Raw genomic sequence first — 24,537 nt, forward strand, 5'->3', positions numbered from 1 at the left:
TAGTGTGTGAAGTTTCATCCTTCCATTAGTGGATACTGAGTACAGCTTACATACAAAAACTTAACCAAAAATTCTATGTTGAAAAAGGGCATAATTTTGTAAAAAAGCAAATAGGTTATGGAACCTGCTTTGTGCATGTCAATCATGACAGTGAACAAGTGTGTGAAGTTTCAATCCATTCCCATTAGGAGTACTGAGATACCAGCTTACATACAAAACCTTAACCAAAATTCTAAGTCGAAAAGGGGATAATTTTGTAAAAAAGCAAAATAGAGTTATGGAACCTGTGCAATGTAAGTCAGTTTATCACAGTAAATAAGTGTGTGAAGTTCCAATCCATTCCCACAAGTGGTTACTGAGATACCAGCTTACATACAAAACCTTAACCAAAAATTTCTAAGTCAAAAAAGGGGCATAATTTTGTAAAAAAGCAAAACAGAGTTATGGAACCTGTGCAATGTAAGTAAGTTTATCACAGTGAATAAGTGTGTGAAGTTTCAATCCATTCCCACAAGTGGTTGCTGAGATACCAGCTTACATACAAAAACTTAACCAAATCGGGACGCGGACGCGGACGCATGGGCAAGTCCAATAGCTCTACTATTCTATGAATAGTTGAGCTAAAAATGGTTGTCAAACAAGACTTTTTTATAATTTGTGCATATTATTTCAATTACAGAACCAATCATTACCAGTGTATACCTGCCTGTTCTGAGATAAATGATTGTCTTTAGTAAAAGCAGGAGAAAATCTGAGCTCTTATTGTACTGACCAGATTGTTGTCTTTATGTTATTACATTTAGAGAATGGATGTCAAAAGCTACACAGTACCTGGTCTTATTGACACTTTGAAATTTTACACTTGATATATTTCAATGAGTTTAAAATAATTCTTTTTGCACTGGAGTTCAAAGGGACATTCATAACTTGGTATTTTAGCAAATTACATGAAGAGACCAATATATTAAGGGTTGTTGTTTAATACAATGTCTACTGTACATGTGACACAAACTTTGAAGCTGTACATTTTTTACAATGTCAAGGGCCAAACCCCTGGCCATGAAGGACCCTTAGGGTAGGGGTACAGCAGCATGCTTTAGTAGTAGTGAGAGCATTTTCTTTTGATAAATTAAAAACTAAAACTGTCACAGGAGTGACGAATACCCCCACAATACGGTCTTGTCACAGAAGAATGGCAACCATAAGAAAGACATGGCCACAAGAAGGTGCAATTTAAATCGAACCTGACCTGGATTTTATGATGTTACACATGTGTACCAAAATTTATCTACATCTGTCAAGCCTTTTTTGAGTTATTGTCCAGCAACCATGAGTTTAACAAATTTTAAGTTGGGAAGGGGCCATAACTACATATATTATTGGTGGTTTGTAGCCAAAGTCGAACTGTACCTGTATTTTATGATGTTACCCCTGTGTACCAAAAACATTTAATTCTGTCAAGAACTGTCACTGGAGTATTTAATGGCTCCAATGGTGGTTCTTGCGCATGACATTCTGTCTCATGAGGTTATACAACTGAGGCAACTAGCATCAAAATCCCTCCATGCATGATGAAGAAATGCTCAAGACAAAGTCATTCTTGTATGTGACCTTTGGCCTGTAAGTGTAACCTTCACCTTTGAACTGACCTGCAAAGTGAGGTCATTACAAGATGCCGAATATATGTGTATAGTCTGAAAGCATTAGGCCGAGTAATTTTAGAGAAACCTGCTTATATGTAAAACTTTTGTGATATGGTCGCTATGGTTGAAATAAAACTGTTTAGAGTTTAAAACAAAATTCATATTATACATGAGAATATACAATAACTTGACCCAGAACTTACTGTCATATACACTGTATCCAAGTTGATTAAGATTGCTACAGAAAGATGGATGCTAGAGAATAAACCAACTGTGAACTGAAGGCATCTGGACCATGGGCATTCAACAATCCTAAAGGCTCAACATGAGCATTTCATGCTTAAAATCATGCATCATCATTGTATTTTGGTACCATAACACCAGTATCCACCTCAACTATGTAAAACAGCAATTACATGATTCATGTAAAACAATGATCATATAAAATGGTAGTATCCAGGATTATTACCATTGGCTGGCAACAATCAATGTACAATTTACAGAGATAAAACAGCCACAATTTTTTTTTCACAAAGCTGTTGGTAATTGGTGTTTCAGGATTTCTCTGTTGTTATCTTCAGGGTGATATAACCATTGGTTATATAATTCTATGTTCCTTCTGCAGAAGATTTAGAGTTACTAGCTTGTAGACATGCCAGTAAAAATTCATCCACTTGTTCACCATCACATTCTGGATCTATGTTAAATTCCTGAAAAAGCAGAAAATAGCAATAAGTATCTGTGCACAGTCAGCAAAACACATAAAACGTCAAGCTCTAAAATGACCTTTGACCTCCCCTCAGTGTGACCTTGACATATTAGATAGGAATCTAGGTTTGCGTGCGACATAATCTCTCATTGTGGCAAACATATGAGCCAGATAAACGAAAGATTGCTCTAGTAGGACCAGACAAGATCTGATATGACTCTTTGCTCCCAAAGTGACCTTGATCTTTACTTGTCAAGAACATGGCTAGAACAAGCCATAAAATGACCTTTAACCCCTAAATGTTACCTTGACCTTTGAGATAAGGGCCTGGGATTTAAATGCAACACTCCATCTCAATGAGGCAAAGGTTTATGCCAAATAAAAACAAGTAAATTCAATGAATTGGTATCCCCCACCGAAAGGGTTTGTAGTGAGGAATGGCAAAAAATTATACCCGTCAAAAAGTTAAGGATGTTACTAAGAAGCAAATAATTTTAGTAGTCAAAATCATTCTAACAGAAAACGAATGCTTTTTTTTTTTTTGGTGGTGGTGGTGGTGGTGGTGGGGGGGGGGAAGCAGGGGTGACCGGGTAAGGGTATAAAACTTCACATGTTGATTATGAGTCATGAGTGGGGAGTGAGGCGGGGAAAAGGTACAACTTTGCATGTTAATAAGATATTCATGTATGGTTTGGAAAACAAAAAAAAGTTTTTTTTTGTTGTGGGGGGGAGGGGGTGTGTGACCAAGGCAAGGTGGTGACCAGGTGTGGGTACACAACTTCACATGTTTATAACAAGAGTGCCATGATGGCCCTTTATCACTCACCAGAGTTGACCTGGCCTACTGACCTAGTATTTGACCCCAAATGACCCAGTTTCGAATTTAACCTAGAGATCATCAAGACAAACATTCTGACTAAGTTTCATAAATATTGATTCAAAATTGTGGCCTCTGGAGTGTTCAAAAGCTTTTCCTTTGATCTGGCCTACTGACCTAGTTTTTGACCCCACATGATCCAATTTCGAACTTGACCTAGAGATCATCAAAAACATTCTGACAAAGTTTCATAAATATTGGGTCACAACTGTGGCCTCTGGAGTGTTCACAAGCATTTCCTTTGATCTGGCCTACTGACCTACTTTTTGACCCCACATGACCCAGATTCAAACTAGACCTAGACATCATCAAGACAAACATTCTGACAAAAATTTCATAAAGATTTAGTCTCAACTGTGGCCTCTAGAGTGCTCACCAGCTTTTCCTTTGATCTGGCCTACTGATCTAGTTTTTGAACCTACATGACCCAGATTCAAACATGACCTAAAGATCATCAAGACAAACATTCTGACCAAATTTCACAAAGACTGAGTCACAACTGTGGCCTCTTGAGTGTTCACAAGCTTTTCCTTTGATCTGGCCTACTGATCTTCTTTTTGATCCCATATGACCAGTTTCAAATTTGACCTAGAAATCATCAAGATAAACATTCTGGCCAAAAATCATAAAGACTGGGTCACAACTGTGGCCTCTAGAGTGTTCACAAGCTTTTCCTTTGATTTAACCGTGTGACCTAGGTTTTGACACCACATGACCCAGATTCATATATGATCTATAGATTATCAAGACAAACATTCTGATTAATTCTCATGAGTTTCAAACGAAAATTGTGGTATTTAGAGTGTTGACAAGATATTTCTTTGATCTGGCCAACTGACCTAGTTTTTGACCCCACATGACCAAGTTTTAAACTTGACCTAGAAATCATCAAAAACATTCTGACCAAGTTTCATAAAGATTGGGTCAAAACTGTGGCCTCTAGTGTGTTCACAAGCTTTTCCTTTGATTTGACCAGGTGACCTAGTTTTTGACCCAAAATGACCCAGATTCAAACTTGATGTAGAAATCATCAAGACAATCATTCTGACCAAGTTTCATAAATATTGGGTCACAACTGTGGCCTCTAGAGTGTTCACAAGCTTTTCCTTTGATCTGGCCTACTGACCTAGTTTTTAACCCCACATGACCCAGTTTCGAACTTGACCTAGAGATCATCAAGACAAACATTCTGACCAAGTTTCATAAAGACTGGGTCATAAATGTGGCCTCTAGAGTGTTCACAAGGCAAATGTTGACGCATGACGGACAACTGACGACAGACGACGCACGCCGGACAATGACAGGTCACAATAGCTCACCTTGAGCACTTTGTGCTGCAGACTGACATATTTGGGCATTTTTCATTAAATCAAGGGCAATAACTCTAAGGGAAATTGACCAATCCAAAAAAAACTTGACGGGCATCATCACAGTATGTTGGTTCATGTTTATTTCAAGTTTCAAGAAATTCTACATGCTAGTTACTGAGAAATGGCTGCGGATGGACGGACTGACGGAATGCCATTTCAATACCCCTCTCCAGATTTCATCGGCGGGGGATAATAAGACTGCCCTAAGCTTGTCAAAGTTAAGGACCAGACAAAATCTTGGCCCTGAAGGTGACCTTGACCTTTAGATAGTAACCTGAGGTTTTTATGTGAAACTCCATCTCACTGAGGTTTAGATTCATTTCATATCTAGACAAGATTGTTCCATGCATGTCAAAGTTATTGTCTGGACAAAATTGGACTGACGCACTAACGTACATGTACTTTTAATGGAAGTTCTATCATAAATTGAGGAAAAACAGAAAATAGCAGGTTGAATAGTTCCTAGTGAATGGCCAGTCAGTGATGGTCTGCTACACCAATTTAGACAAATATTTGCTCTTGTGTGCACATTAAACCCCTACTTGCAGTTACCTCTTGTTGGAGTATAAACATAACACCATCTCAATTGTTGGAGGATACATTCCAGCAGTGAAAAAGTGTGATTGAAGCACCCGATTTTGTATGAAATTGTGCACTTAAACACAAAAAAACAACCCAACTATTTGATACCATAGAAACAACATTTGTTGCCATGACAACAAAATAAAAGGAAATGCATAATCTCTGTCTATTCTTGTATCAGTTTCATGAAAAAATCTTTTTGTACTTTTTAAGTTATCGCAGAAACCATTTTTTGCCATAGCAACATTTGTTGCCAAAGAACAAAAATCAAAGTACTGAAAGTACAGTAAGGCTGGCTACCACAAAACACTAAATACCCGGTAACTGTGTGGGGAAAATGTGTGCAAAGTCTGAAATATTATCAGTTTTCCGTATCAAACTAGGGCGTGTATAGGGTACTGTTGAGAGGAATCATCTTAATTAACTTGAGAAAGGTATGGTTAGGATATTACAGATAACAGATGGTGAAAATCACAATGTGTTCGCTTCACTGAAGATAACACAATTAGTGAGTCAAACAGAATGCAATCCTCACTTAAGATTCTGAAAAAAGAAGAGAAAGATTAATATCTATTAGGAAAAGCTAGGTTCCGAGATCGCAGCCCCCATCAAACCGCAACCCCATAGCAGTGTATGTACAGATGTGTACACACAAACATATCTAAACAATATAGATAAGGTAAAAATTATAGACAACGAAGACAAAATGAACAACGAAAGGAACACAATCGGGCATCATCTTGTAACCGTCTGTGGCAAACACACCTATGGTAAATTTAAACCATTTTTGCTGCGTTTGTATCCTTATACTTGGTCCCAACCATGGTTCCAAAGGCAACACTTAAAAGGCAAGCTGAGTCATTGAGTTTAACTTGCAGATAAATAAGTAATTTTCTTGTAGAAAACGATCATATTAATATACCAAGAAGCATTTTTAGAAAACTATCCAAAGGACATGAAATTGCTTACAATGTGTAAGTTGTAAAGTAAAGGGGTACAAACAAGAAAAGTATTGCAGAGCAATACAAGACTTCCTAGTGGTTAGGAACAATGCAGACAAAAATGAGGTATTATAAAGAACAATAACTAGAAACAGAGGAGCTAAAAAGGAAGAAGTAAAGATTGTGACAAAAATTATCCTACGTTGCCAAATTAAGTCTCTGTTTATGTAGTCAACGTAGATATATGTATGTGAAGAAACTCACTGCTTTTACTCGCAATTTTTATAATGATATTTTACTTAAACAAGAGGGTCATTGACCCTAAAGCGCTCACCTGTGTACAAGGCTTCAAGTGTGTTTGTATAAGTACAGAGTTCGGTTTCTTTTATGTTAGCCTATATTATATACATGTCATACACACTTTTGAACCTAGGGTAATAATTTGAAAAATTATGGCAGACATTACAAATCTGATATCACACGCCAGATACCTATTATTGATTCAGAGAAGAAAAGTGACCACACATCCTGGCAGCCATGTTTTTTGGCGAATCGGAAAAAATTGAACAATCTTGGTAGAGGGTCACACAAGAACCATTTGTGTAAAATTATTTCAAAATCGGGCTAGCAGTTTCACATAAAAAATATTTTTAAAGTTTCCACTATATACATTATAGGGAAAAGTGACCACGCCCTCTGGCGGCCATGTTTTTTGATGAATCAAAATAATTTGAACAATTTTGTAAGAGGTACATAAGGACCATTGTGTAAAATAATCAAAATTGGTACCATTGTGTTAGGAAGATATCGTTTGAAAGTTTTTTCTATTTTTAGCTCTATGCAGACCACTAGTGCAATAAGCGAACGTTTGAATCATTTTTTTGGTAAGGAGTGGACACAAAACAGAGGAAATATGGCCAAGTTTCCTATCGAATTACCATTCAGTGGTTTAGGAAGAGCATGCTCGTTTTAAAAAAAATGACGGAATCTTTACGAAAGCTGGTCCGACGACGGCACCCATGCAATCACAATACCTCCATGAGCATTTGTACAGGTGAGCAAAAAAATAACAATATAAAATGTCGTAAAAATTATAAAACAACAAATACAACAAGAATCTTACATCGGATCCATTTTCAAAATTTGTAAACATTAACTAGGTGAATAAGACTTGCATTTTTTTATCAGTTCTAATAATTATGAATTGAATGCAAAGCAACTACTATAGGCATAGTGGTATTGAGCCTCATGGAGAAAAGGTTGCGTCATGAACGTTATTTATACAAAAGTTATTTAATCATTATACTATCAGATATAATGCTTGACAATGTAGTAGCATTGTATATAAAAAAGAAAATGTGGTTACAGAGAATTAAAATGTCCTGATTGTGCATGCGACATGGATTAAGAAATTATATAGAATAAAGAAAGGTCTAAAAAGGAAGAATAAAAAGTACAAAATACACGCCTTGCCTGCTGAGTCAATAGATATTGTATTGTGAAGAAATATTGTCTACATGTTTTTATGTACTAAACAAGGGTCATTTGACCAAAAGCGATCAGTTTGTTCAGTTCAGTGTTTATGATAAAACTGAAGTTTAAGGCTTTGATATTTATATAAAGTTACACTTTGAACTATAATAATCAAAAATAATGACTAAGCAGGGCATTATGCAAAAAATGAGTTATTCGCGTACCATGGTCAGTAGAGGTAAAAGTGACAAGTCCATGCATGTAGATGTTTTTGCGAAATGACCGTAAACATTGAACAATCTTGTAACACACAAGAACCAGTTTTTTAAATCAAAACGGGCAGCATTTCAACTGAAAAAAGATTAGAAGTTCCATTATATTCTGTACAAGTGATCAACCCTCGTTATTTGTGTAACAATTTGAACAATTTGATGTTAAGAATTTTGAAATTATTCAAAATGCCTTTTGAATTTGAGTTTTGTTATTTAGCTACTTCAGCATAAATTAACAAGCAGAAACGTTGAACTAATTTTGTCAAAGGGCCACAAGGAATATCTTGGCCAAGTATAATGCAAGTGGATTAGTTTCTGTTTTAAACACAAGGGTCGCTTATGATACGGTGAACAGCATGTTTCAAATTTCACAAGCACTTTGATGCTTCAGGAGAAAAATAGCCCTAAAACAATAAAATTAAAACAACACAACATACTGATATTTCCTTAAGTATCAAAAGGTTGCAAAATCTTGTCTAAAAGTCAATGGAGTTATGTAATTGATGCAGTGTATCCATGGGTAAGCTAGGAATGCTTGGGTTTGAAAAGTATTCCATTTTCAATAGCATTATGCTTGATATTTTTAGGAGAAAAGTGAATAAAAAGGGGAAAATTAAAAGGGCCGAGGACGCTGCGCCGGAAAGTCAATATAGATAGAACAAAACTATATTTGTTTATCAAAAAAATCAAATGAAGCTAAAAATGGCGCGGAAAAAAATGGTAGCCGCATAATGGCGGATACAAATAGTCCTCAGTTTTTTTGCTCTGTAGAGCTATTTTCCTTATTTTCTTTGCAATGTTTTTACTAAAATCACATGACAGATCTATGCTTGACATGTAGGCAGCATTTTCATAATGAAATAACAACAATACAAAATTTTTCATGGAAACGTACATAATACACCACCAGTATAATTTGGGGTCTAATTTTTTAGCTGATTTTGCAGTTTGTGTGTTTGACTGAAATTATTTTTCTTGCATCAAACATGGCCCCCACTTTTCTTTTGATTTTTAGTTAGTACTGACAATATTCTTCAAGAAAATGTAAGATACAGAAATTTAAAATGGGTCCTGATGTGTGCTACGGTCATTGGAATTAGGTCAATTTAAGATAAGACACACATGTTTTAACTTAAAGAATCTAATACAAGAGGAAGTGGCAATCCTATTCCGACCAGGTGACTGAGTACGAGTCATATTCTTTTGAGTACTATTTGAGAAGTGACCTAAATATAAAAAAATGAATTCAAGCTTGAAAAAACCAAGAGTTTTTTGCCTAATCAGTTTTGAACAGTCCCACTGATGCTATATAAGGGAACATCACAATTATGAAGATCGAAAGCTCTAGAGTCAGTTTCATTGCTACTACTATTTGCCGTGACCATTATGACTAATCATCAGAGAATCTGATATTCAGAGATCAATAGAATAATCTAGAGACACAATCTATTTTGTGTACTACGACCTAGTTTACCCAAGAAACCATATATCAAGACGACCTAGATATTACTCAAGTGAACACTATCTCCACATCATGACAAGATCCTTGAAATAGCCTCAGTAGAGTCACAGTTTTTCTATTATTAGACATATGACCTAGTTTTTGACGCACGTGACTTTGAACTGACCTAGATATCATCAAGATAAAAATTCTGACCAATTTTCATGAAGATCCATTGAAAATATGACCTCTAAAGAGTCACAAGGTTTTTCTATTATTTGACCTAATGACCTAGTTTTTGACGCACATGACCCATTCTGAACTTGACCTAGATATCATCAAGGTGAACATTCTACCAATATTCATGAAGATCCATGAGAAAATATGGCCTCTAGAGAGGTCACAAGGTTTTTCTATTTTTGACCTACTGACCTAGTTTTTGACCGCACGTGACCCAGTTCGAACTTGACCTAGATATCATCAAGGTGAACATTCTGAATCAATCCCATTGTTCATGTAAAGAATTCCAGAAACAATGTGACACCTACTAAGTATGGTCGACAAATGTGAAAAAAATTATTAACATATTAAGCTATCATAACGATCACATTGCACGAACACAAATGCGCAGTTCGCACTGGTGACTGTGACTCAATTGGAAAATAGCAGGAAGTTGCCGACTAAAGAAGTAATTCATGAATTACCAACGATAGTGTAGGATCAACTATGAAAGATATAATATTTCAGATACATGTCACAAGTTATACAAAAACCAGAAGGTATTGGTCCTATTTTTACAAACAGAAAAACTATGCCATGGACATGTATTAGTCCATTAAGATCTAAGGAATTGTTCGTGGAACAAAATAACAAACAGGGTAATAACTCTGCAGATACGTAGAGATCTGATAAAGATATGCATATTTGCTGCATAGCAACCACAATTTTGCCACATAAACAAAATACAAGGGCCATGAATGGCCCATATCTCATCGAGTACCAAGCAAATTGACTGATAACCAAAGAAGGAACAACAAGGGAAATTAAAAATAAATCCTCAGAAAAAATATCTAAGTCCAAAGGACAGGAACAACAAAGGGAAGAAATTTACCAGAAAGAAAAAAAATTCTTACAAGGTACAGATATGTCAAAATACACCTAAAATACACCTAAAAATTGGAGGTACCATCCTTGTTGTACCACAGAAAAGTGGTCTCGGTTTTCCCCTAGGGCCAATAATAAACAAGAGATCACAGAGTGATCTTGGCGCCCACCAATGTGCCATTTTTGAGTGTTCCAAATTTCAAGACTTATTGACTAGCTCAAGTTCAAATTTCATTTCCGTACACAACACTGTGCATGTGGTCCAAATTCGAAAGCTGTAGCTTGAGAAATGTGAAAGTAGGTCACTAGATCAATTTCAAGGACAAAGTTCTTTGTACACAAACTATGCATGTACATCAAGTTTGAAGGCTGTAGTTTGAGAAATTTGAAAGTAGGTCACTAGGTCAATCTTAAGGTCAAAGTTTATTTCGGTACACAAAACTATGCAAGTGGTCCAAATTTGAAGGCTGTGGCTTGAGAAATGTGAAAGTAGGTCACTAGGTCAAAATCAAGGTCAAATTTCATTTCGGAACAGGAAACTATGCATGTGGTCCAAATTTGAAGCCTGTACCTTCAAAAATGTGAAAGTAGGTCACTAGGTCAATGTCAAGGTCAAAGTTTTTTTCAGTGCACAAAACGCATGTGGTCCAAATTTGAAGGCTGTAGCTACAGAAATGTGAAAGTAGGTCACTAGGTCAAAATCAAGTTCAACTCATGTCAAGGTTCATCTTGCCACTCAAAACCATACATGTGGTCCAAATTTGAATGTTGTAGGTTATTGACAAGAAGATTTTAAAAGTTTTTCCCTATATAAGTCTATGTAAACCATATGACCCCCGGGGCGGGGCCATATTTGACCCTAGGGGGATAATTTGAACAATCTTAGTACAAGACCACTAGATAATGTCACATACAAAATATCAAAGCCCTAGGCCCTGTGGTTTTGAACAAGAGGTTTTTCAAAGTTTTTCCCTATTTAAACCATGTGACCCCCGGGGCGGGGCCATATTAGACCCCCAGGGAAATAATTTGAATCATCTTGGTAGAGGACCACTAGATTATGCTTCATACCAAATATCAAAGCCCTCGGCTCTGTGGTTTTGGACAAGAAGATTTTCAAAGTTTTTCCCTATATAAATCTATGTAAATTATAGAAATAAACAAAGGGCCATAACTCACTAAAAAATTGCTGAACCAGTCTGATTTTCCGGGGAACAAATACAGTACCAATACATCATTCTGACAAAGTTTGGTCAAAATCCCCCTGGTAGTTTCTGAGGAGATGCCATAAAGAGAAATTGTTAACGGAAGGACGATGGACCACGGACGCAGAGTGATTTGAATAGCCCACCATCTGATGATGGTGGGCTAAAAAGTTACTAAATAAGCTATTTATAGTAACATAAAAGGGAAGTAATTAAAAAAATTATTGTAAGTGAACAAAAGAAGGATCTGCAAAATAAAAACCAAGAGCACTGCAATGCAATGCAAATGCAGAGCAATATACACACAAAACAAAGTCATATGACCTTTGACCCCTAAGTGTGACCTTGACCTTGAAGTGAGCCATCCGAAACATACACTCTGCACGTCGTTTCGATGAGGTGAACATTTGTGTCAGGTTTCTAGGAAATCCTTCAAGGGGTTCAAGAGTTACAGAGCGGAAGGAAAATTGCTTACCAACAGACAGACGAACACTGAGGCGATAACATAATACGTCCCTTTGGGCGTATAAGAAGGAATTGAGATCTTATGGTGATACAAGTTGTGTGCAAGTTTGGTTAAAATCAAATCATAAATGAAGCTGCTATTGTGCAGACAAGGTCAAACTAGAAATTGCTTTTGTAAAAAAAGCGCATGTCTCCCCCAATGCAAAGTCCTATAGGCAAGAAGTCAATAGGGGTCAGGAGCGAAAGTCAAAGAGACACTGATGGTTGGCTGCAATAGGGATCATCTACTTGGCATGTCCAGTCATCCCGCTAAGTTTCAACACTCTCGGCCTAGTGGTTCTCAAGTCACTGTTCAGGCTCCTGCGACCTTGACCTTTGATCAAGTGACCCCAAAATAAATAGGGGTCATCTACTCTGCATGTCCAATCATCCTATTAAGTTTCAACATTCTAGGTCAAGTGGTTCTCAAGTTATTTTCAGGAAATGATTTTACATGACCAGGCCCCTGTGACTTTGACCTTTAACAGAGTGACCCCAAAATCGATAGGGGTCATCTACTCTGCATGTTCAATCATCCTATGAAGTTTCAACATTCTGGGTGAAGAGGTTCATAAGTTATTGATCGGAAATGGTTATCAATGTTCAGGCCCCTGTGACCTTGACCTTTAACTGAGTGACCCCAAAAACCAATAAGGATCATTTACTCTGCAGGAACAATCATCCTATGAAGTTTCAACATTCTGGGTGAAGAGGTTCTCAAGTTATTGATTGGAAACGGTTTTCAATGTTCAGGCCCCTGTGACCTTGACCTTTAACAGAGTGACCCCAAAATCGATAGGGGTCATCTACTCTGCAAGACCAATCATCCTATTAAGTTTCAACATTCTGGGTCGAGTGGTTCTCAAGTTACTGACCGGAAATGGTTTTCGATGTTCAGGCCCCTGTGACCTTGACCTTCAACAGAGTGACCCCAAAATCAATAGGGGTCATCTACTCTGCATGACCAATCATCCTATGAAGTTTCAACATTCTGGGTCAAGTCGTTCTGGAGTTATTGATCGGAAATGGTTTTCCATGTTCAGGCCCCTGTGACCTTGACCTTCAACAGAGTGACCCCAAAATCAATAGGGGTCATCTACTCTGCATTACCAATCATCCTATGAAGTTTTAACATTCTGGGTCAAGTCGTTCTCGAGTTATTGATCGGAAATGGTTTTCCATGTTCAGGCCCCTGTGACCTTGGCCTTTGACTGAGTGACCCCAAAATCAATAGGGTCATCTACTCTGCATGACCAATCATCCTATTAAGTTTCAACATTCTGGGTCAAGTCGTTCTCGAGTTATTTATCGGAAATTGTTTTCCATGTTCAGGCCCCTGTGACCTTGACCTTTGACGGAGTGACCCCAAAAACAATAGGGGTCGTCTCCTCCATAAGCCCTACCAACCTATGAAGTTTGAAGGTTCTAAGTCAAATGGTTCTCAGGTTATTGCTTGGAAATGAAGTGTGACGTACGGACAGACGGACAGGGCAAAAACAATATGTCTCCCCAAGAGTGGGGGAGACATAAATAGCTAATTTTGGCCCTTTCAGGGGCCATAACTCTGGAACCCATTATGGAATCTGGCCAGTTCAAGAAATGAACCAAGATCTTATGGTGACACAAGTTTTGTGCAAGTTTGATTAAATTCAAATCATAAATGAAGCTGCTATTGTGCAGACAATGTCAAAATAGCTAATTCTGGCCCTTTCAGGGGCCATCACTCTGGAACCCATAACGGAATCTGGCCAGTTCAAGAAAGGAACCAAGATCTTATGGTGATACAAGTTGTGTGCAAGTTTGGTAAAAATCAAACCATAAATAAAGCTGCTATTGTGCAGACAAGGTCAAAATAGCTAATTTTGGCCCTTTCAGGGGCCATAACTCTGGAACCCATAATGGGACCTGGCCAGTGCAAGAAAGGAACCAAGATCTTATGGTAATACAAGTTGTGTGCAAGTTTGGTTAAAATAAAATCATAAATGAAACCACTAATGTGCAGACAAGAAATTGTTGATGGACAGACGGACTGACAACGGGTGATCACAAAAGCTCACCTTGTCACTTTGTGACAGGTGAGCTAAAAAGGACATGCATATTCTCGATATTGCCAACTTTTTTCATTTATTGTTCGAATCTTAACGTAAAATCTTTGTTCTCCAAATGTGACTTTTGACTATCTTGCTAGGTGCTCAGGTCCTGCAAGCAACATTGTTGTCTATTTATGGTGAATGTTTGTGCCAATTTACTTGAATATCCATCCATTCATATATTAACTATAGATCAAACATGAAAATTTACGTAAAATGTTTGACCTCTAAGTGTGACCTTGACCTTTAAGATAGGGGTATAGGTCTTGAAATGTGACAGTTCACGCCATGGAGAATGTTTGCACTTAATTATTTGAATATCCAAGCATGCAAAAATCAGTTGTAGAGAAGACAAAAACAAGAGCTGTCTCCGTAGGATGACACATGCCCCCGATGGCACTTTGAATGAATAGTTATGGCCGATGTTAGAGTTTAGGACCTTTGACCTACAGAGCTGGGTCTTGCGCGAGACACATCATCTTACTGTGTCACACATTCATGCATAGTTATTTTAAAATCCATGCATGAATGACAAAGATATGGACCTGACATGCCCATCAAAGCACTATCATGAAAAATGATCTTTAACGTCTAAGTGTGACCTTGACCTTTGAGCTACGGACCTGGGTCTTGCGTGTGACACATCGTCTTATTGTGGTACACATTCATGCCAAGTTATTTGAAAATCCATCCATCGATGACAAAGATATGGACCAGACACGCCCATCAATGCACTATCCTTTAACATCTACGTGTGACCTTGACCTTTGAGCTACGAACCTGGGTCTTGCGCATGACACGTCGTCTTACTGTGGTACACATTTATGCCAAGTTATTTGAAAATCCATCCATCGATGACAAAGATATGGACCGGACACGCCAATCAATGCACTATCCTTTAACGTCTAAGTGTGACCTTGACCTTTGAGCTACGGACCTGGGTCTTGCGCACTGCACGTCGTCTACTGTGGTACACATTCATGCCAAGTTATTTGAAAATCCATCCATCGATGACAAAGATATGGACCGGACACGCCCATCAATGCACTATCCTTTAACGTCTAAGTGTGACCTTGACCTTTGAGCTACGGACCTGGGTCTTGCGCACTGCACGTCGTCTTACTGTGGTACACATTCATGCCAAGTTATTTGAAAATCCATCCATCGATGACAAAGATATGGACCGGACACGCCAATCAATGCACTATCCTTTAACGTCTAAGTGTGACCTTGACCTTTGAGCTACGGACCTGGGTCTTGCGCACTGCACGTCGTCTTACTGTGGTACACATTCATGCCAAGTTATTTGAAAATCCATCCATCGATGACAAAGATATGGACCGGACACGAAAATTGCGGACAGACCGACAGTTCAAAAACTATATGCCTCCCTTCGGGGGCATAAAAATACCAGAAATCTTTGACCTCTACATTTGACTTTAACCTTTAAGGTAGAGGTTTGATATTGACCTTTACAGTATAGAGGTATGCATCATATCCCCTTACTATACTGAAGTTTGTGCTAAGTTATTTGAATATCCATGCTATATGTATATAGGACATGGCTGTTCCTGCTATGTGATGTTAGGGTAACAAAGTGGGAGTCCTTTGGACAGTAGAACAAATTGAATTATAAAACAGTGTTGTTACGGTGAAGTTAGTATATGTTGTTTGAATATCCTTCTATGCATACAGACCAGAAAACAAACTGACATTAAGTCTTTGTGTAATCTTGGCTTTTGATTTTGGGGCCTATGTCTTGCACTAGACAAATCATCTTAACTCCCTGGGGCCGAAATGCGACTATAGGCGTTATATTTTCTACCCCTGTAGTGTCGATATGCGACTATACGCGTGTATATGACGAGTATAGTCGCGGCACCGAGATCATGATGATTGCGATAAGTACTTCTTAATTTCTGATAATCTTGACAAAAGCAAAATTACTTTGCATACTGGCTATTATTTCTTTGATGTAATAATTACTAGTTGTGCTAATAATTAGTTCCCTTGTTAAGGATGTACGAGCGAATTTTTTCTAACGTTAAGAATTTTTTATACCTTGTGAGCTTGAAGAACATTAGTTTCTAAGACAAACAAGAGCAGAAAAAACATAGGTCACCGAACTCGTTTTAATTTTATAGGGTATTTTCTTCACCCACTGTTTACGCATTTCTGAAATTTTGTAAAATTGAAAAAAAGTTAGTACTTTATAAAACATATAATATCCTACTTAATCTTATAGGGATTTCAGGTCTTACAAGTTAATATGAATATATGGTGATGTCAGTATTATATAAGCATAAATGTCACTAACAAATCTCTTTAATTTTTACATGTTGACATAATTACCCCACCCACTTTATTTTCAATGGAAAAAATGTATTTAGATCTACAAAATAAATTCTGACGTTAAGATTTTCAAAATATTTTGCAGCATTAATGACGCACAAAAAAGCTTCAAAATGGAAAGAAAAAAATTTGGGGTCACCGTGCATCTAAGAGATTTATTAAGAAAAAACTGTTAAAAAGTGGTGAATTTTGATATTTTTTGTTCTTTTTGTTTTAATTTATATTTTCTAGATAATATAAAGTACTATCTTAAAAACTTTTATTTTATTTATAGCTTAACATTATATGTATCAGTCAGAAAAATATCAAAACCAAATCTGATCTACTTTAATAGATATTTGAAATTATGAAATTACCTATCCCTACCCCATTGTAAATATTACGTCAATTTTAGCCAAATGCCAGCCAAAAATAAGGGTGAACATTTTTTTTTCACAAAAAGCATAATATATTTGGTTAAATGGTTCATTATTAGCCATATTTTAATTATTTAGCATTAATTTTTGACAAAACTTTTGTTAGAAAGCAATATTCGAAGAAACATTTTTCAAAATGGCAAATATCCTGAAAAAAACGCTAGTACATCCTTAAAATAAATGTCTGTAACTATGCGGTAATGTAAATGAAATAAAAAGACGATCTCTGCTGTGTTTCATTCATAATGTATTTCAAAAGAGTAAAATAATGTCGTCGGCCAGAGATCTTTCTTAAAATGAAGAAAATGTTTATTTATTATCATGCTGATTCTGAAATATCAGTTCCGTCGGATGATGATTCCGGCGATGCGATTCCATTATCAGACAAATGGAAAATGTTAAGTTTTAGAAGGCTGAAATATTGTTACACTTACATCACATACGATACAAGTGGATAAAAAATAACACAACAAAGCATGTTTCATAAAATACAAAAAAAAAATATATGTAAATAAACGCATGTTTTAATAATTATTCAAAGATGGATGTAAATATTACAACTTAACTGTCTCAGCGCGTGACACACAACATTTGTGTACATGTTTAGAAATAGATTATACATCAAAATAAACCATTGATATTCACACAAAAACGGGTGTAAATTTCGCGTAATGTTGATGTAAATATTCATTGTTAATGATGCATTTCTATTTATTGGAATTTAATATTCAAATATCTATTAAACGCTGAAGGTGTGTTAAAACTGTGAATTTTTCAAAGTGAAAATTTTATTCTATTTGGATATCAGCTACGGACGAAATTGGATATAAAAATATTTGTTCAAACTTAGAATATTTTGTAAGTATATTTAATTTACACCCAAGTTAATAACGTTTCCCTGCATGATTTCAACTGACTGTATGCGAGTGTGATTATGATAAGGTTAGATAATATTCTTCGATGTCAGGTGGTAATTCTTATCCCGCCGCAGCAGGTATGTTACGATATCGGCCTCAGGGAGTTAATAATAATATAGTGAATTTGAAGTTTTTTGAATATCTTTATATGAACACAAAATAAAATCTCTTGACTTCTAAGTGTGATCTTGACCTTTTAATCTAAGAGTCTAGGTCTTGCACACAAAATATTGTCTAGTAATGGTTTGTACCTAGTTACTTGAATATCAATCCAAACAAACTAGTTACTGACCATACACAAAAAATGATGTAAATATTTTTCACTTCTAAGAATAACCTTGACCTTTAAAGTAGGGATAGAGGTCTTGAACATGACATGTCATCTTGTTACATGTTTGTGCCAAGTTATTGAAAATCCAGGCATGCATTAAAAAGTTACAGGGTGGACAAGAAAAATAAATTTTTAACCTCTATGTGTGACCTTGACCCTTCAGATAGATGTCATATCATCCAAGTGTGACATTTATCTCCAATTTCAATCTAGATTTTTAAATGCATTCTATGAAATGTTTTAGACATAAGATAGTGTTTTCTTCTTATTACCCTTCTTACCAGGGCTTTGGTTAATGAGACGATCAGATACATATTATTCTCTAGTGCCAGATATTCTAGTCAATTCCCTGTATACTATTCAATATCTGGGAATATTTTCACCTTCTATTTTTCTTCTTCAAATTTTCATTTTTTAATATTCAACTTAACATAGCTGAAACAATTCACGAACGCCTTTAATGCTAATTTTAATTGCCTAATTCTGAATCTGTCTTCATATATTTTGTTGGTTTTGACAGAAGAAATTAACTTCTACTGTAATTTCTCCACAAAACTCTGCGTTTTCGACAAAATGTCTGTGAATTGATCATAGCAAACTGATTTTTAGGGCACATTTGAATACAACAGTTTGAAATTCGTATACTGAGAGGTAATTGTCGCCAGCAGACTGCCAAAGCTGGGCTAAATGGAGCAAAATAAAACTGTAACTAAGTGAAAGTTAACTACCAATCTATCTTATATCTCCCACGACGAAGATTTAGCAATATCCATAATAGGAGGAACATTAACACTGCATTTAGAGGTGTGAAATCGTTCCCCATTTTCCGGCTACCATATGTCAATTAATTCTGAGCATGCATTTCCCTACAAGAAAGTGGCTTTTAGAACTATCCCTGGGGACTACACTGATCTCCGCTGATAGCTAGATCCTTAATGTTCAAATGCCCATATATGGAAATAAGATTGATATTATGGAAGAGGGTAGTCTTTTGAAGCCTTATCAGATCTTTGTAAAGTCTTCCATTATATTAGCCACATGATTTATGGAAAACATATTGTATTTCATTTCTCAAAAAAATGCTACATATGCATATCTCTAAAACGGGAAGGTATAACAAGATGGCCAAGACGGCCCTAGGTCGCTCACCTAAGTAAAACGCCATAACAGTGTAAAGATGTTTTACCTAGTGATTTCATGGAGACAAATATTCTGACCAATTTTCATCAAGACTGGACCAAAAATATGGCCTCTTGAGGGTACAAAAGCATTTTCTCTGATTTGACCTAGTGACCTATTTTTTTTACCTCACATGACCGAGATTCAAACTTGTCCAAAATTTCATGAAAAAAACATTCTGACAAAGTTTTGGGTAGATTGGTGCAAAAGGTGGCCTCTATAGCATATACAGGCTTTTCCTTTGATTTGACCTAGTGGCCTAGTTTTCGATCCCACGTGACCTTGATTTGAAATTATCCAAAACTTTTGATAACAAACATTCTGACCAAGTTTTATGAAGATAGAATAAAAAATATGCTCCTTAGAGTGTAAACAAGCTTATTCTTCGATTTCAAATCAAAGCATAAATGAAACCTCTATATGGCTGAAAGGGCCAATATAGAGAATTTTTTTACTCTAGAACCCGTGACGGAATCTAGCCGGTTTTCGAAAGGAACCAAGATATTATTGTGACTTAAGTTGTAAGTATAGCTAAAATCCAATGTAAAATGTCACTTGTATCGTGTTCAAAAGGTAAAATTAACAATTTTTTGGCTATTTCAGGGGTCAAACAGGCAGCTATAATTGGATCTGCCGGATTCATCATGGAATCCAAGATCTATTGTTGTTTAAGATATTTTGCAAGTTTCTATCAAATCAAACCATAAATGAAGTCTCTATGTGACTGCAAAAGCCAAAATAGCAATTTGTGGCCCTTTAAGGGGCCACAACTCTAAAGGCCACAACTCTAGAACCCAGGATGGGATCTGGCCAGTTTTTGAAAAGGAACCGAGATATTATGCCAATATAAGTTGTGTGCAAGTTTAATTATAATCAATTGCAAAATGCGGTCTCTATTGTGTTCACAAGCCAAAAACAGCAAATTTTGGCCCTTTAAGGAACCATTACCCTAGAACCCATGATGGGATCTGGCCAGTTTTCGAAAGGAATTGAGATATTATGCCAATACAAGTTGTGTGCAAGTTTTATTAAAACTGATTGCAAAATGTGGTCTCTATTGTGTTCACAAGGACGGAGGGAGGGCGATCACAAAAGCGCACCCTGTCACTACTTGACAGGTGAGCTAAAAACAGTAACAAGTAAAGTCTCTCCACTCTTCCCTACAACTTCTCCACTTCTCCCTAACCTTAGCTGAGGGAGAAGTGCCTCTGAGGAAGATGGAGCAGCCACTGGACAGTTAAATGACTCCAATGTGGATGAAGATATTGGACAATAACTTAAGACTGTTTCAAATCTATTTAGTATTAACAGAGATAGTGATAAAGTGTATCAAAACATTAAATTAATATAAAAAGGGACATCATTCATGGAAAAATTCTGCAAAAGTAATGCATCATGTGTCTAATAAAGTGGAACAACTATTTTAAGTTTGAATCAAATCTACTTAGTAATAAGGGAGATAGAGCAAAAGTGCATCACAACTTGAACCTTAAATTCTAGTAACAAGAGGGTCATTATGACTCTGGATCGCTCACCTGAGTAATATGAGCTACAGTGTTTCAAATGTCAAACTGATGATTTTTAGAAATTTTTTGGAAGATTTTCCGATGTACAATCAAGTAACCCCTGGGGCGGGGCCAATTTTAACCCGAGGGTCATGATTTGAACAAAGTTTGTAGAAGTCTACTAGGCAATTTTACATATCAAATATCTAAGATCTAGGCCTTCTGGTTTATTTTTAGCAAATTTTTGAAGATTTTCCTGTGTAAAATCAAGTGACCCCGGGGGTCATGATTTGAACAAATTTTGTAGAGGTCCACTAGGCAATGCTACATACGAAATATCTAAGCTCTAGGCCTTCTGGTTTATTTTTAGAAATTCACAGAAATGTGAAAGTAGGTCACTAGGTCAAAATCAAGGTCAAATTTTATTTCGGAACAGAGAACTATGCATGTGGTCCAAATTTGAAGGCTGTAGCTACAGAAATGTGAAAGTAGGTCACCAGGTCAAAATCAAGGTCAACTCATGTCAAGGTTCATCTTGCCACTCAAAACCATACATGTGGTCCAAATTTGAATGTTGTAGGTTATTGACAAGAAGATTTTAAAAGCTTTTTCCTATATAAGTCTATAATGAACCATGTGACCCCCAGGGCGGGGCCATATTTGACCCATTAGGGGGATAATTTGAACAAACTTGGTAGAGAACCACTAGATGATGCTACATTACAAATGCCAAAGCTTTGTGGTTTGGACAAAAAGATTTTAAAAGTTTTTCCCTATATAAGTCTATGTAAACCATGTGACCCATGGGGTGGGGCCATATTTGACCCTAGGGGGATAATTTGAACAATCTTAGCAGAAGACCACTAGATGATGTCACATACAAAATATCAAAGCCCTAGGCCCTGTGGTTTTGAGTAAGAGGTTTTTCAAAGTTTTTCCCTATATAAGTCTATATAAACCATGTGACCCCCGGGGCGGGTCCATATTAGACCCCAGGGAAAGAATTTGAATAATCTTGGTAGAGGACCACTAGATGATGCTTCATACCAAATATCAAAGCCCTAGGCTCTGTGGTTTTGGACAAGAAGATTTTCAAAGTTTTTCCCAATATAAATCTATGTAAATTATAGAAATAAACAAAGGGCCATAACTCACTAAACAATTGTTGAACCAGTCTGATTTTCAGGGGGACACAACTAGGGTATCAATACATCATTCTGACAAAGTTTGGTCAAAATCCCCCCAGTAGTTTCTGAGGAGATGCGATAACGAGAAATTGTTAACGGACAGACGGACGGACCACGGACGCAGAGTGATATGAATAGCCCACCATCATGATGATGGTTGGCTAAAAATGATATCGACAGTTTTATTTTGTGTTTTAGTTTATACTAATTTGTTTTAGCTGGATTGTGATAAAAGCTTCAAGCTTATTGGAACCATTCTCGAGTCGCTGGAAAATCCAGTACTGGTGTCATATGAGAAGTCATGGTCGCGACCCAGTAGGGCCCAAACCCACGACCCCTGTATTGAACGGCCGACACCTTATCCACTAGACCACGGCTCACCTCTTGTGTTTTATAATTGTTTACCAACAGTTTGATGTTTCTTTTATCAAAATTAATGGTCAAATGAATTCTCTGCAAATGTTTTCCAAAACTCCGCAGTGGCCGTCGCTTTGAAATTGTGTCTACTTGAGCTTGAGGAAATACCATAAATTATACAAAATTTACCATAAATTATACAAAATTTACAAGAGATCACAGAGTGATCTTGGCGCCCACCAATGTGCCATTTTTGAGTGTTCCAAATTTCAAGACTTATTGACTAGCTCAAGGTCAAATTTCATTTCCGTACACAACACAAATTTATGCATGTGGTCCAAATTTGAAGCCTGTTCCTTCAAAAATGTGAAAGTAGGTCACTAGGTCAATGTCAAGGTCAAGGTTTGTTTCGGTACACAAAACTATGCATGTGGTCCTAAATTTGAAGCCTGCAGCTACAGAAATGTGAAAGTAGGTCACTAGGTCAATCTTAATGTCAAAGTTCATTTCGGTACACAAAACTATGCAAGTGGTCCAAATTTGAAGGCTGTAGCTTGAGAAATGTAAAAGTAGGTCACTAGGTCAAAATTATGGTCAAATTTTAATTCAGAATACAAAACTATGCATGTGGTCCAAATTTGAAGCCTGTACCTTCAAAAATTTGAAAGTAGGTCACTAGGTCAATGTAAAGGTCAAAGTTTGTTTCGGTACACAAAACTATGCATGTGGTCCAAATTTGAAGGCTGTAGCTTGAGAAATGTAAAAGTAGCTCACTAGGTCAAAATCAAGGTCAAATTTTATTTCGGAATACAAAACTATGCATGTGGTCCAAAGTTGAAGCCTGTAGCTTGAGAAATGTAAAAGTAGGTCACTAGGTCAAAATCAAGGTCAAATTTTATTTCGGAATACAAAACTATGCATGTGGTCCAAATTTGAAGCCTGTACCTTAAAAATGTGAAAGTAGGTCACTAGGTCAATGTAAAGGTCAAAGGTCATTTCAGTACAAAAAAACTATGCAAGTGGTCCAAATTTGAAGGCTGCAGCTTGAGAAATGTAAAAGTAGGTCACTAGGTCAAAATCAAGGTCAAATTTTATTTCAGAATACAAAACTATGCATGTGGTCCAAATTTGAAGCCTGTACCTTAAAAAATGTGAAAGTAGGTCACTAGGTCAATGTCAAGGTCAAAGTTTTTTTCGGTACACAAAACTATGCACATAGTCCAAATTTGAAGGCTGTAGCTTGAGAAATGTGAAAGTAGGTCACTAGGTCAAAATCAATGTCAAATTTCATTTTGAAACACGAAACTATGCATATGGTCCAAATTTGATGCCTGTACCTTCAAAAATGTGAAAGTAGGTCACTAGGTCAAAATAAAGGTCAAAGTTTTTTCCAGTGCACAAAATTATGCATGTGGTCCAAATTTGAAGGCTGTAGCTACAGAAATGTGAAAGTAGGTCACTAGGTCAAAATCAAGGTCAACTCATGTCAAGGTTCATCTTGCCACTCAAAAATATACATGTGGTCCAAGTTTGAATGTTGTAGTTACTGACAAGAACATTTTAAAAGCTTTTCCCTATATAAGTCTATATGAAGCATGTGACCCCCGGGGCGGGGCCATATTTAACCCTAGGAGGATAATTTGACAAACTTGGTAGAGAAACACTAGATGATGCTACATTACAAGTATCAAAGCCCTAGGCTTTGTGGTTTGGACAAGAAGATTTTCAAAGTTTTTCCCTATATAAGTCTATGTAAACCATATGACTCCCAGGGCGGGGCCATATTTGACCCTAGGGGTATAATTTGAACAATCTTCGTTGAAGACCACTAGATGATGTCACATACAAAATAAAAAAACTGCATGGTAAAAGTTGTTTAAAAATTGCAACACAGTGCAAAACACGGTCAACTTTATGAATATACCAAGCAAATGCCATTTTTTAAACATTACTTTAGGGGTTCAATACCTTAAAGGTCCAATACTAAGGAAAGTGAACATTTTAATTTCTTTTAAAAAGCACAGAAACTATTTCATTTTATTGGAAAAGGAAAGTTGGTATGTAGAAATTCGAAATAAATCT

At 36.6% G+C, this 24,537-nt stretch overlaps 1 protein-coding gene across 1 annotated transcript in view; it reads right to left on the bottom strand.

Annotated features, from left to right (window-relative positions):
• Nucleotides 1–250: 250 nt before the first annotated feature.
• The window catches only part of LOC123533211 (ATPase MORC2A-like), a 361,550-nt gene continuing 337,263 nt past the window's right edge, over nt 251–24,537 (bottom strand). Inside the window, 1 exon segment of the mRNA XM_053519548.1 lies at nt 251–2,353. Within this exon segment, the coding sequence (XP_053375523.1) occupies nt 2,252–2,353 (102 nt within the window). The 3' untranslated portion in view covers nt 251–2,251.

The sequence above is a fragment of the Mercenaria mercenaria genome, chromosome 12 (assembly GCF_021730395.1).
Source record: "Mercenaria mercenaria strain notata chromosome 12, MADL_Memer_1, whole genome shotgun sequence".
In the NCBI taxonomy this organism is placed as follows: Eukaryota; Metazoa; Mollusca; class Bivalvia; order Venerida; family Veneridae; genus Mercenaria; species Mercenaria mercenaria.